Source organism: Octodon degus, unplaced genomic scaffold (genome assembly GCF_000260255.1).
Source record: "Octodon degus isolate 3935 unplaced genomic scaffold, OctDeg1.0 scaffold00029, whole genome shotgun sequence".
Taxonomy (NCBI): Eukaryota; Metazoa; Chordata; class Mammalia; order Rodentia; family Octodontidae; genus Octodon; species Octodon degus.
Genome location: NW_004524605.1, coordinates 14,734,489 through 14,748,917, shown reverse-complemented (window position 1 = coordinate 14,748,917; position 14,429 = coordinate 14,734,489). Strand labels below are relative to the sequence as shown.

Here is a 14,429-nt window from a genome sequence, read left to right as displayed (position 1 = left end):
GAAACTGTACTTTCGATTTGATTTGAAACTGTCTCATTGCTATATGTTTATCAATAAAACTTTGAAAAGAAAAAAAAATTAATTTTATTGATAAAGAAATAGCAATGAGACAGTTTTAAAATAGGTTAGTAGGGCAGTTACAATAAGTAATACATTGCACTATTACGGTCTCCTGGACTATAATGGATTGTTTTGCTGAATTCACACACCTACAATATTTGAATGCAATGGAATACCCATCTCTGACAAAACTAAACAAAAAGTATCTATCTTTATGTTGCTTTTACTGTAGTCCATAAGCTCTGATGGCCCTGACAGGCATTCTTGTACAGCAGCATTTGGGGAGCTGGGATGCCACCCACTGCAGCACTGGCCACAGTGCCCTTGGCCCTTCTCCTGGGCCCTCTGCTCACTTAGCAGCCCAGCCTGGCTCCTCATTCACTGGAATTTGTCCCCCCCCCCCCCCCCGTTTTTCCATGCTTAGCAGTGTCATCAGCTATAGATTCGCTGTGTGCTTTCTTTAGAACTTTAATGTGACCCTAAGTTGGAATCTTAATTCAACCTAACACTTTACTCAGTACCAACACACTGTTAGGACTTAAAAGACATTCTGGCCCTCTCAATGGAAGGTTTTCATGGCCCAGATGCTAAAGGCTGGCTAGGCTCATGCACCAAATCAGCAGGGCACTTGTCAGTGGTCTACTTTGCTGTGCTTCGTGTGCGCAAGGTCCAAGTTACCACCCTGCTGACAGGGACTGCCCGGTAGTGCAGGGTTCACAGAGTAGCTGTAAGGAGAAGACAGCACTGCTCCTGTGCCACAGGCATCCATCTCCTGCTGTGTTAAGTAAGGGGCCTGGACTCCCCTGGAGCCTGGGTGCAAAGACTCTCAGGGCGGCAAAGCTACTCGGCCACACCATGCCGCAGGGAGCTCAGCACTCCTTGCTGTGGACCTACAGTGTCTTGAGTTCCCAGGTCAAGGCAGGGAGTGAAATAGTGAGCTCCCCACTTCAGACAAATCTAGGGCTCCCTTGGATCCTAGGAGAACACATTTCCAATGGATCCCAAATCTTTTGGGTTTAAATTGGTCAGTGTTTGGCCAAAGACAACTTCCTGTTTCTAAGGGAGAAAAAAAAGGGGCTTCTGGAGGGTTATGAAAAGGACTCCAGGAGTTTTTGGACTGCAGAATGGCTCTTGCAAAACAGCGTTTGGATGATTTACGTGTAAATGAATCAGAAACATGTGGGTTGAATTTCCTTATGAATACAGATGGGCTTAAAAATTAACGGAAAAAGTGTTTGGCAAAGTGCTTTTTGAGTTTTGTTTTAATTGAATCTAGTGTCGGGTGGAGAGTAGGGAAGCTGGAGGAATGTAGGGCCTCAGGGCCCAGATGCAGCCTGGCCTCACCAGTCTGGGGCAGAATCTGTGGTGGTGGGGCTCACCCCCAGAAGGCACATTCTTACAGACGTAATAGCTGATGAACGAAGGAAGTCACATCCCAGGCACCGGCAGCACTGACAGGGACATTACCTGATGCTTAGACATGCCATTGAAAAGACAGCAAGGACTTTTTCTGTCCACACCTTGAGAGGACACTAAGCTATTGCTCGGAGCTGAGGACCACCACTGGCTCTTGTTCTAATGTATGCATCTCTCTCACGCTGATCTGTTTAGAGTTGACACATGGCTTTAATTCACTTACAACTATCCACTTATTCCGTCAGGTGGGGAGGGTACCTAGCCGACACAAGAGGACATATAGCCCAGAGAAGCTACATTGAGCATGGGTCACGCTGCTAGCTGGACAGTCAAAGCAAAGGGTTAAAAAGCCTACCTGCCAGCCTATCTCAGGTCCTGCCTCGGAGCTGACCCAGGATAAGCACAGGACACCTGTTATTTTATTGAAATCTCCCCTGATACTGTGACCAGTGACATGTTCTTGCTGAGAAGGCTGAGGTCCAAGGAGCTACCTCGGGAGAATGAAATCGAAAGCAGATGAGCTGGAGGTGAAGGCCTGTCCTGTCCCATTCCATGCTGTCTAAATGCTACCGAGTGGCCCCCCAATTCCAGGTCTTTGAATGGAGTTCCAGTTACCTGAAACTGTCTGTTCATCCGGGGATCTCACCCTGGCTTTCCGAGGCTACTGTTTTCTATCAAACTTGGTCAGATCATTCGAGAAATTTTCAGTCAAGCCGTGGTAGGGAAGACATTCTATGGTTTCATGCGAATTTGTCTTCAGCTCTCACTCCAAGCTTTCTCCCAACTTTATATTCCCAGGAGCAATGCCTGTCGTCTCTGGCGTTTCCTTTTCCAGTCTGGGACTGAAGTGGAAGCACTCATGGCTGCGTGGTGGCTCACTTTTCCTGCTAAAATAAGTCGCACAGGGAGGGCTATGGTTTTTTTCCCCTTCTTTATTTTTGTATATTACAGGCAGTTGTAATGAGCCAGTTCTTTATTTTTTTGGATGCGAAGGGAAGGAAAAGAAGAATGACAAATTGAAAATATTCTCACTGCTTTGCAAGGTTTGAGGCTGCAACTTTTCCAGCAGCATTCAAACTATGCAGCTTTCTAATTATATTTTAAAATTAAGATCAGGTTTGGCGGGTACTCAGGATATTCTGCTCTGTTAAAAGATACGTACATGTTGCTATAATTTTTAATACAGCACGTATATTCTGGAACAAAAATTCATTCCCAAGAAGAGAACACATCTGTGGTTAATATTTAATCAATGTAGTCCTGCCTGGGTATTTAATTTTTTTCCCTTTGGCGAGCGGTTTCTATGCATAAACACTGACTTCTCTTTTCTCTTTCCATAGCGATATCTGGCATGATCGTCCCTCCTATGTGAAAGAATTGCCTTGAAGAATTTTATGAACGGAGCAGTTGGATTCTGCGACACGAGTGATCTGATACAAGTCCCAGAGTGGAACTTTTAACTCAGGCCTTTTTAAGAGGAATTACAATAACTGCAGATTTTTAAACAAACAGAAATCACCGACTTCACAAGTACCGAAATCGGAAGGGAGCTGCAAGTGCAGGGTGTTGTTTAAAGTTGTGCCTCCAAGTACCGGGGGATATATTTATTCTGTATTGATAAAAACAAATCCACTTTTTTCTTTCTCTCTCTCTCTCTCTTTTTTTAAAAGCTTAACTCTGCAATCATTTGTCTTTTATAAACCGTAAAGCTAGAACCCAAGGGACACTATAAATAAGATTCCATGTTTTAATTTATGATGTTTTTAAAGCTGTGTAAAGGGAGAATGAAGTGGTGATATTTACAAAAAAGTTAAAAAAGGAAAAAAAAGAAAAAAAAAAAAAGCTTGTATGGGACAGAATAGGAATGCCAGTTAGATTTTTTAGAAAACTAAGGGTCGGCTTTTGCGCCTTAAAGCATATCAAATGGTAGATAGGTCAGACAGTACATTTTCAATATCTAACTTAACACGCCCTCCCTTAGCAGTACAAGCTTATTTATCTCTTTTGTATTGTTGTCTTAAGTAACTGTGTAAATAAATGCAGCCTGGAACGTTACAAAGTGGTGGAAGTCATTACATTTTCCCCTTCTACTGAAAAAATCCAGTGCCTCTAGACAGATTTTAGAATTGCTTATTTAAATCTGGTGTCATTCTCTCTTTCATGTGTGTCCCCTCCTTCTGAAGCCAACAGCCTCCCAAGAGCTTGGTGGCACACACGCTGTGTGAGAAACTCTTGGAGACTTCATGGAATAGGGGACGGGCATCCTGCCCTCCAGTTATCAAGCCAAAATGTCACAGACACTCCGCCATCCATGGGTTTAAAGTTGACTCTAAAATTCTAAATGCTGATCTTATACCAATACTCCTAAATAAATAAATAAAAACCCAGGAAAGCAAACTGGCATGTATTTTGATTTTCCAATTCAAAATAGGGTCCCTGACTCTACCGACCCTTACATTATTTGTGACACAATAGATTAAAACCACAGGTGAAGTGCTGTGGAGTGAAGGATAGAAGGAACCTGGGGGAGGAGGAGAAGGCTGAAATCTCCAAACAGTTCTGTTCTATGGGAATTTCTGCTCTCATTAATTGAGAAGTGTTCTTAAAAATAAGAATTAATAGCAAAGACGCAGCAAAGCTCTTAGGATGCATTTGCCTGATTTTTTTCCTTTGCTGTTGTGTTTTTGTATGTAGTTATAAATATTGTAGATTTTTTGTGATTTTTTTTTGCCAAAGTTGTTGTTCTATTTATACATTTTAATGTCTTAAGGTGGTTTTCCGATCTCATAGGAAGATTTTACTGCATATTTTGCAAAAAAAAAAAAAGGAAAAAAAAGCTCACTACCTTTAGCTTGCACATATTTGCAATGTTAATTGAAAGGCTTTTGTTTTAATGGGGATTTTGTAAAATATCCATATAAATAATGTATTTATCTTTGGAATTTGTACATTGCTTTTCCTCCTCCTTTCCACCCTAGTTTATTTTATTGTGTATGTTTGCTATGTGAAAAGTGGGTATTTGTTTGGTCACTTACTGTTGTATTAGCTGTTTCAATGTGATTTTTAAACATTTCATTTATAGCTACAGTATTTTTAGTATTGTTTTAAACCATGCTTCAATTTTTTTTTAAATTTCCACCCAAAAGCCATTGTCTATTTTTGTATTATTTGTAAGTTAAGAAGTTTTTTCCAATATATGGCAAAAAAATAGTAGCATATTATTCTTGTAGTATTTAGTTCTGTAGATTTGAAAGAAATGTATTCTTTGCTTTGAAAACTTACAAAAAAACCTAATGCTATTTTACCCTATTAATATGCATGGAATCTCTCCCTTTGGAGTGACGCATTTTGTGCATTAAATTCGGGGGAGAAACTTCATAGAAATCAATGAACATACTTTCTTTCTTAAGTCTGCTTGTATATTTCCTGTCCTTCACATAAATATAAACCAGCAGATTGGATGCCTTAACAATGCAAATCATATTCATTTCACTTGTACATTGTAACCGTGCACCAGAACTGTCGGACATCACTAACATTCTAAGAAAAAAGAAAAAGAAAAAAAGAAAAAAAAAAAAAAAGAAATTGAAAAGCACAAAAGGACTGTTTTGTTACCTTAAGACAATGTAACTTTTCTAGTAGAGCAAGAAATCATTTACAGTAATGCTGCAACTGTGCATGCCCCCATATGGATTTTGCAATGGTTTCACTAGACTGTCAGAGTGCGATTTTTATGGGTTGGGAGCGGGGTGGGGGAGGGGAGAGGAGGGGGAGGGAGGGATGAAAGCTGATTTTTCATGGTGAGAAACAATGATGAATCATAACAATAAACTGGAAAATGTAAGCAAGGTTTAGCATTGCGTCTCGGTACTCAGCAAGAGTGTCTGAATTCGTGTGGTAAGTGCTGGCCTGAAGATGTATACAATTTAAAGCCATATTTTGTCTCGTGAGCCCCTTAACTGTTTGCAAAGGAACGGATGGTCAAGCCGGTGCCGTGTCTGGCTCAGACCCTGACAAAAGACGCCACCAATCTGTTAGCCATGTGCCATGGTTAGAACTCCTCTTGAAAGCCCAAAGAGCCTTTAAAATGTGTATAATTTGTGTTTTGTTGCTCCTATTTCTATTGATTAGATGGAAAGATATTCTGGCCTTCTACACAATCATTTCACCAGTTCCTTGAAAATTTGTCCCCCTAAATACAGAATATGGCTTTAAGAAGGAAGCGAAGTAGAGACTTCAATCGAGATTTCAGTTGTGGGGGAGGAATAGGATTTCTGGATGACTGGATTGCGTACCACGCCCTGCCCTCGTGTTGTACTAGGATGCCGCTTAAGGAAGTCATCTCTAAATCTACTAACCTTTCACCTTCTTATCCAAACTTTTTGAATAGACACACACTGTACAGTTCAATTGTTAGAGAACCTAACTACTGTAGAGATTGTTTTAATTTTTTTTTTTTTTTTTTTTTTTTTTTTTTTTGCAAAAATTCAAGCTGTAAAAACTTTTCAACTTTCACGATATTTAATTAAAGTTACTTCCTGTCTGTGATGGCGGTTCCTGGTTGTGTATTCTTTTCTCTATTTCAGTTGAGCCCAAGTCCAATGTCATCAACAGGCCTGTGTTTAGAGTTGCCCAGACCAGTGGTGACACCTGGAAAAAGAAGGATTCAAGCTAGTCTGGGGCACCCACTTTCTTTGTAGGTCCTTGGGGATTTGCGCCTCTGGGTTGCAAATGGAACACACACAGCGCATTGCTGCCCTCTGCTGGCCACAGCCGAGTGTACACTTACCTGTACTGGCCCGTAGGAGAGCCAGGAGACCCCACAATTCCATCAGTGAGATTCCCCCCTGCGGTGATGAAATGGTGAACCCAGGAGCTGGTCGTTCTAGAAAACTATCCTCTGAGCTATCAGTCTGAATCAAGCTTTTCACGTACAGCTGCTAATTAATCCCACCGAGCCTTCCGGTCAATTAATTATGTGCCCTGGCTCACTGATGAGGCATTGCGTGAACTCAGAACCTTCTATGACTTGTATTTTTTTTAATCTTCTGTGGATAAAATACTTTTCCTGTTGGACAAAAAAAACCTGACACATACATTTATCTAGAGTCAAATATTCCATACTCCTGTAAAGTTGTTCATTTTGGGTTCCATCCTAAAACTTCACACATGATATTCTTTTCCTACTTTGCAGTTATTGGGCATGGTAAGGATAACGATGCTCATGAAACACCTCTAAACCTCAGCAAAAATGCCCTAGACCAACAGAAGCTTGATAGTCAGAGAATAGACGTCACATAGCCACCACCAACACATTTTTGATGGGCATTGCTGATATGATACAGCTTGGCTATGGATTAGGACCCAACTGGAGGGTCATGAGAAGACATAATGGTTAAGTTCATGAGTAAAGAAACTGCCCTCGAGGGAACCCAGATTGATTGGCTTGGTCATCAATATATGTTCTTGAAATTCTGCGCTATGCCCTGAAAATAAAAATTGAGTCAGTGACTCCTATCTGCAGGATGGTCATGGTCTCAGGCAAGACAAACACATTCAAGCCATGCTAGACTAGAGTGGCAGGACAGGATGAGCCAGGATTCTGCAGTGTCCAGAGAGTAGAACCACTGTGTACCCTCTGACAGCTGGCTTCTGCCTTGCCTAAGCCCTGCTCTTGCCAACGCTCATTCATTCATTCATTCATTCATTCACACATTTATTCAAGTTTGCCATCCCTCTGGTACCAGATGAGACACAATGGATCGACAAGGGCATTGTCACTGTCCCCACTCTTCTGGAGCTTGTATCTGAGTTAGGCAAACAGACATTAAACAGCTGCCCCCACACATTTAACCCACTAATAACAGCAATGCAGGAAAGGTCTGGAATGTCAGTTTGCTACAGGGGGACCCGATTTAGTTTGAAGGGCTGGGAAAGGCCCTTGGAGACCGTGGCCACTGAGCTGAGGTGTGAAGGGTGAGCAGGGCATCTTGGGCTCAGGGAATGTGGACAATGGGCAGGACTGAGGGGTTTAGTGGAAAAGGGGCACTCAGGACCAGGACTGTGTGGGTGGGTACAGATGCACGTGATAAGACAGTGAGGCTTGAAAGTTAAGTTCAGAGCACGCGTTAAGCTCCTCCCACAAGCATGGCACTGGAAACTCTCAGTCCCATATCTGTCTGTTAGGGTGATGGTGATTATATAGAGGGGTATGCCTGGGAATGAAACAGCCAGAGAGAGGCGGGCCTGGCAGGCTCCATTTAAAGGGAGCATCTTGCTTACTCTAGATAATCACTCCCACACTGGAATGTGGACCCAACCATATCTGTCCTTGGCTGTGTAGGAGTTCCAGATGTTACTGGATTGGGATTTTTGTTGTTTTTTTTTTTTTACATGGCATCTACTCAGGGCAAACAAAGTCCACGAGCCCCTACTTTTAGATGGGGATCTAAAAGCAAAAAGAAATCAAACCATTTTCTCTTTTCCAGTAGCACCATACTTGTAGGCCAAGAGATGTTTATTTTGCTATTCTGGCAAAGAGACAAGCTACTAAAGGCAATGTCTCTGAGCCACCATAGTATGCTGTGTTCCTGGAGACAAAGGAATGCTGCCAAGGGGGAGCTGTTGCAGGGTGCTCTGCAGGACGGGCAGGAGTTGGCCAAATGCAGAAGGAAGGTCTGGTCACTATCCTGGGAGCTGACACTTTGAAGAAAAAATCTATTAAAACAAACAGTTTCGGAGATTTGGGAAGGTAGAATCACACACTTGTGGAGAAATCCTCTGTCCTCTGCAGCAGACGCATTCAGTGCATCATGTGTAGCTCGATTTTTAAAAATTTCCTCTGCCTACAGCAATCTCCTCATGAATGAATTCATTTTATGTAAAAATTTCCAAGAAGTCAACTTTCTAACACTCCATGCTCCAAGTCACTTAAGCTCTCAAGAATTTTGGCATTGAAATGACCACCTCCTCTTCGTCTAGCACCATTTATTTCTCACTATTACATTCTGATCAGCCTATAAATAGGGTCCTACTGGAAAAAAGAAAAATGAGTTGACTTGGCTTTGCTTTTCATCTCCCCACGGTGCTTCTGCTCCCTCTATGGCAAACTCTAAAGAGTTGTCTCTCCCTCCTTCATATCTTCTCATCATCCCTATCACAATAGATGTTCATTGTCATGATGAACAGTGGGCATTTTACACATTGCAAACAAGGGATCTCAATTTATATATGTTAGAGGTGTCATCTTGGTACCTGAAAAATGAATTGGAGAGGACAAAAGGGAAGTAAGGGTGATGGAGAGGCCAATGGAGCAGTCCAGGCAAAAAATGAACAGCTTGGACCAGGTTACTAGGCAGGAGGAAAGCAGGTAGAAGTATAATTCCATGGGAGGTGGAACCAACCATTGGAATTCCATGATTGTTGTGATGTAGGGATTGAGGGAAAAGACAGAGCCAAGATAATGCTCAGTGGGGCTGGGGAGACGGCTCAGTAGAGTAAGTCCTTCCCTGGCAAGCGCAAGAGCCTGAGTTCAATCCCTGGTTCCAGAAAAAAAAAAGAAAAGAAAAAAGAAAAAAAAAGATAATGCTCAAGCTCATTTTGATTTTTGGTACTGGGGATGGAGCACATACCTCATGCACGGCTGACCAGGGCTTCAAACTGAGCTCAGTGCACAATGCTCTGTTCTCTGGCAAGGGTAGGTGCTGTTTAAGAAAAGGTTGACTTCTTGGCTTTTCCCCGCTCCAGAGCTAGTGGTGAAGCTCCTACCCAAGTCCCCTCTGCCTTCTTTCCTTGTTCCAAACACGATCCGCTTCTCTAGAGGCTGCTATATTTATGTTAGGAATGAAATTCAGTTTCCGGAACTGGAAATATTTGTTAGGCTTTTTTTTCTTTTAACTGAAGCATCAAGCAGTTTTATTTCTTTTCTCTGGAGAGTTGTATTATAGTGGGACTGATTTTTTATCTACTTAGCATACATTTTCCCCACTGATTGTAGGATTTTCACATTCTATATTAAGAACAAAAGTTCTGAACCGTTGAGTTGGCCTTCTGTAGGAAATATCTTGCATCAGGAGTTATCTTGTAAAGACGACTCAGTATTTTACAAAGATGGTGATGAAATGTCAATAAAAAGAGGACCTAGCAGAGGTGCTTCATTCAAGAACACAGATGTGGATTGCATCACTCCAGGAAGTCAAGGAGAAATAAACAAGATCCAGGCAAAGCCCTGGCCTTCTCGGCAGCATTTATTTTACTGACCATATTCTTACTGAAGACATCCTTTGTACAGTCGGGTGCAAAGCTAAGGGCTGGGAGCATGATCATCTCGTAACTGCCCTGTTTCCTTCTTCCATGACTGCCTTGGGGAGACAGAGACTTGACTCAAACAGTTGCAGAATCACAATTACACAGTGAGAGGTGCTACCATAACCCTAATATACCAGAGTGAGCAAATAGCTTCAAATCTGCATAGAGGCAAGCCCAGCTCAAAAGCCAAAATCAATGAAACAGCAATCAAATTCCTTATTTACAGCCTTCAAAGGGCATTAAGAGGAATCTAAAGTCCAGCAATTCCTATTGAAATGGTCTTCTTTCTCTTATCTTTTCCCTTACTGCATGCCTCACTCAGATGTGACCTTTCCAGTCCATCTGGCCCAGAGCTCCCGTCTGGCTCTGAGTTGGCTTGGTTTCCTTTCCACCTTCCTTACCCCTCCGCCTCTTTCATTACTCTTCTACTAAGTCTCTTTCATCAAGAAAATCTTTCCTCTAGAGCACAGTGAAAAAAGGAAGACACTGTGCTGGCCAAATGCGCTTCCCTCCGGCAGGAAGGAAGAGGCTATAAATATTCCCGTCTTCACAATCTTTGACCTGTTTTATTCCTGACAGACAGGAATAGGGAGCCATGAGCACACGCAGCTAGAAGACTGATCCAGTCATGTTTCAGAGAAGACCTGCACAGGGCATGGTGAGTGAGCAGGGCGAGGTAGGGCGTGGAGTGGTCTGGAGTGGAGGCCTGAGGGGCTTCTGCCCCCAGCAGTAGGTGCCTGGCACACCTGAGCATGAGACACAACACTTGCAGTTGCTGCAAGCCACAGAACTTCCCTGTGATTTGTTTCATGGCATTAACTACCAAGACTCAGACAGAAACCTAGCAGTAGGCACAATTGGAGGAAAAATTGGTGTGAATTTGTATTTTAAAACTCAGCAGTCATGGTGGAGGAATAGCAATAAGAAGCTTAGGAAAATTATGATCTGTGTTGTGCAATCGAGAACCATTTAGTGAGGACATTACCACTAAACTTGAATAGGATGAGATTATTCAAAATGAATGTTAAAAGTCTGAACTGGCTGTAGATAGCCATGTTTGGTAAAGTGCTGAACAAGAGACTCGAGCTCAAAAAGAACTGTTTAGTTTACAAACACAAGTGAGGGAGTACAAAGAATTCAGAGAACTTGGGAGGTGTGTATTGGAAAATGATGTTCTTCCTGACCTCTACCCTCCATGCAATGAAATATTCCCCAGAGTGAAACACAGCCTGAGGGCAAAGACAAAAATAAGAACAAAGCCATTAAGACAGACCTCTGGAGCACATTCCAAATCAAGGAAGTGACCATCAAAACCTTGGGTACAACCTCTGAGAAGAGTAATATGGCAGCTAAAAGGCCCTTCCGGCTGCACAGAGGGACTCCTACAAGGATCACACAGAGGCTGAGGTGGTCATATTAAACAAATCACAAGGATAGAGACAAAGGCATTTTTGAAAAGATATGTGATGTGGTGCTAGCCAATAAAATTTACTAGAGTTGAATACATAAAAAATCCACACAGCTTTTGAAAGAGTTGTATTGGCAAATTATGTAACCACCTTGGCCTAGGAAAGAATATGGCTAGTGGAGATGTAAACATGATAACTAAATTAAATCCCCGGACCACCCTGTGGACCATTGAAAACGGATGTGGTGGTGTCTCAGCCCTGGGGAGGTTGAGGCAGGAAGATCACTACAAGTCCAAGCTGTTAGTGAGATCTTGTACCAAATAAATAAGTTAAAGATTAAACAGGAGAAAAATTAAGGCTAACCCTTTCCTTACTCTTTTAGAAGTTACAGAAGAGTAAAATAAAAATTCCCAGAGGGAGGATCCACAAATTTTAAAAAACAATTGTCTTGGATCCACTTTAATGTAGCAGAATTTTGCTTCACTCCTAATTCTAATTTGCCCATTTAAATATCTTCATGATTGATAAATTTATGCATTTATATGGAGAAAATAGTAATTATTAGGGTTAATATTGGAAATTGATAGGGCCAAAATAGGTACCAGCTAGTAAACCTCAATTATAAAGGATGAAACTCCAGAATTGCCAAGATTTAGTGTTTGTTAGCCTTTTATGTTCCCCTAGACAGTTCTCTGTCCACAGAAACTGAAATAATTCTTTATTTACTGAATGAGCATTACAGAAAGTACTTGGAGAATCATAGAAAAGCCAAGAGTGGTCTTTACTTTTAAGATTTCCCTCTCGGAGGATAGGCAGACACAGGTAAGCTGTGGATGTGCCTAGGTACATTGTATTAAACTGTGCTTAGGTTTCTTCAGGAGGCCAGGAAATCACCTGAGGACCGAGTTTGAGCTCTGACTTTACAGCCTCTGCAGAGAAAAATAAGGTTAAGCTGAGATCAGGAAGATAAATACAGTTAAGGAAGAACATGGGAGAGATAAGAAATATCAGATGTAGAACACCTGAAAAAGGTCAGTGTGGCTAGGGTAAGGGAGAAAGGGGTAAAGGATGAGGCTAGACAGAGGGGGACAACCGCATCACCCAGAGTGCTGAGTGATCCAGGATGGATTGGATTTTTAGCTAAAGACTAAGAAGAAATCATTGAAAGGTGGAATGAGGAATGTACTGACCATCTTGCAAGACACTCGGACATTTCCCACAGCAGAGGAGCACCTGGAAAACAGTTCTTAAGCAACTCTGTGTCCCAGGGAATTCCCCACCCTGGAACACCACAAGGAGGTCTGTGCCTCATCATGCCCAGGGCGCCATGTGTCAACTTGTAACAGTTTGTTCACCTTTGCCTTTCCAGGAAACTCGTTATGTTTTAAACAATACCCATCAGGTCACATAAGGCTTGATATTTATTTTATTTCAACTATCACTCTTTTTTGTCAAGTGTAGTCTCAGGCACAGCAGGTGAACCTTAATGGTTGAAGGAATAAATAGAAAGCTGATGGGCTCACACCCATTAGCTAATGGGTTACTGAGCAAAGGGGACCATATTCCACCCCAGTGCACTTTAGCTTGGGGTTGCGAGGAATTTTTAGGAGGACAAGTTAACACTCCATATTCACTTCCTGGACCCAGGGGAAGGGAAACCAAATGCAAATCTGGCTCCTTTGATAGACAGGTGAATGAATGTGGCTATCATTATGTGATCACTCACCTTAGCATTTACTTATTCCAGACTGCACAACACATTCTCGATATACATTGGAGGCATTTGACCTACAAGGTTGGTACCTGTGTTGGCTATAAGCCGGCAGACAGAAGGACCCTGCTGGGAGAGCCATTCAACTTTTGCTTTTTCTCACCCCATCTGCAGTCCAATAATCCTTGGGAAAATATGTAAGGAAAGGAGGGATATTTTAAGCATATCTCGTAGAAGGAAATGGGCTAACAATTCTGCTATGTGGAATGTTCCACACCTTTGTAAATTAACCACCCTACATGGTGTGCTGCACGCTTCTTGCCACGGTCTTCAATCAGATATCAGCTGCTCCAGATATATGTGTCTCATTAGCACCAGAGCAAGGCCATCCTTTTTTTATCCTGAATCTCATGATTTTATTGGGCTAATAAGAGCTTGATTTGTGGGCAATGGGAACAGAGAGAGCGCTCATGCCATGGGTCACATTTTCCAGGAGGAGGTGGCCCGCAGAAAGAGGAGACCAGCAGGTAGAACCCAGAAACACACAGAGAGGCAATGCTTCCAAGGCTTAGCTTGATCACAGCCAGCTCACAAATGCTCTGCCTCAGGGCTCTGGTGTGTCCATCAACCCAGGCTGTCACTGTGGCTTCATTTGACTTGACTAAAGGCAGGTGGGGAGGAAGGCGTTGAAAACTTGCTTTCAAAGAGTGTTATCAACACAATAAACCTCAGTGTAGGTCTGCAGGTGAAGAAATGAAAAATCACAGTAAAAGCTCCAGGAAATTGATTCCTACCAGCCACACCCTGACAAAAATCAGTAGCTAATGATGCACTTCTTGACCTTTTCTGTAACCCTCAAGCCAAAGAATCATAGACCTCGGCCTGCAGAAAGTATAGCCCTGGAGATGACTCTACTGTGTTCCTATTTACAAGCTGAGAAGCCAGACTCAAGGGGAGGAAGCATCTTGCCCATCAGAATGCAGCAGGAGCAGGGCTGGAGCCGTCTCCAATGCTAATGCAAGAGCTGGCTGTTTCCAATTCACTTTTCTGGATCAGTACAAATAGCCAGTTGTAAAAGTGCGTTTTGAAGCTGAAGATTTGAATGAAAAGACAAATGCCCCCTTTTTATCACAGCATTTTCACGCCATAGCCCACATACTTTATTATTTTTGAAACTGATTTAATGATACAACCAATATCACCCACCCAGATTTCCCTGAAAACATCAGGAAAAATTATCAGCAAATAGTCAAACCCAGGATCCTCCCTAGCATTCATCTACACATACACATTAATAGGTTATTCAGTGAGCAGTCTTCAACTTTAAAAATATACTACAAATTATAAAACAATGAACTTAAATCTTATGTATTGTTTTTCTCCTTGTCCAGTGAGATGATCAGAAGCGACTCCTCCCTCTGCCACCCTTTAGCTGTTGTTATAATCCTCCACCTTGGTCCATGTCATGACATCTTCTAAGCAGTTATTCTCATACTTTTTCATTGAAGGAAGTATCTTCAAGTGGC

At 42.2% G+C, this 14,429-nt stretch overlaps 1 protein-coding gene across 3 annotated transcripts in view; it reads left to right on the top strand.

Annotated features, from left to right (window-relative positions):
* The window catches only part of Ebf1 (early B cell factor 1), a 402,224-nt gene extending 396,196 nt beyond the window's left edge, over positions 1 to 6,028 (top strand). For 2 of the 3 annotated variants that reach the window (XM_004629396.2, XM_023713136.1), the window contains one exon: positions 2,817 to 5,041. In XM_004629396.2, the coding sequence (XP_004629453.1) occupies positions 2,817 to 2,848 (32 nt within the window). In that variant the 3' untranslated portion in view covers positions 2,849 to 5,041. Of the gene's footprint in view, positions 1 to 2,816 lie in introns of all 3 variants that reach the window. The other variant, XM_012514323.2, reaches the window with a different exon arrangement.
* The last annotated feature ends 8,401 nt before the right edge of the window (positions 6,029 to 14,429 follow it).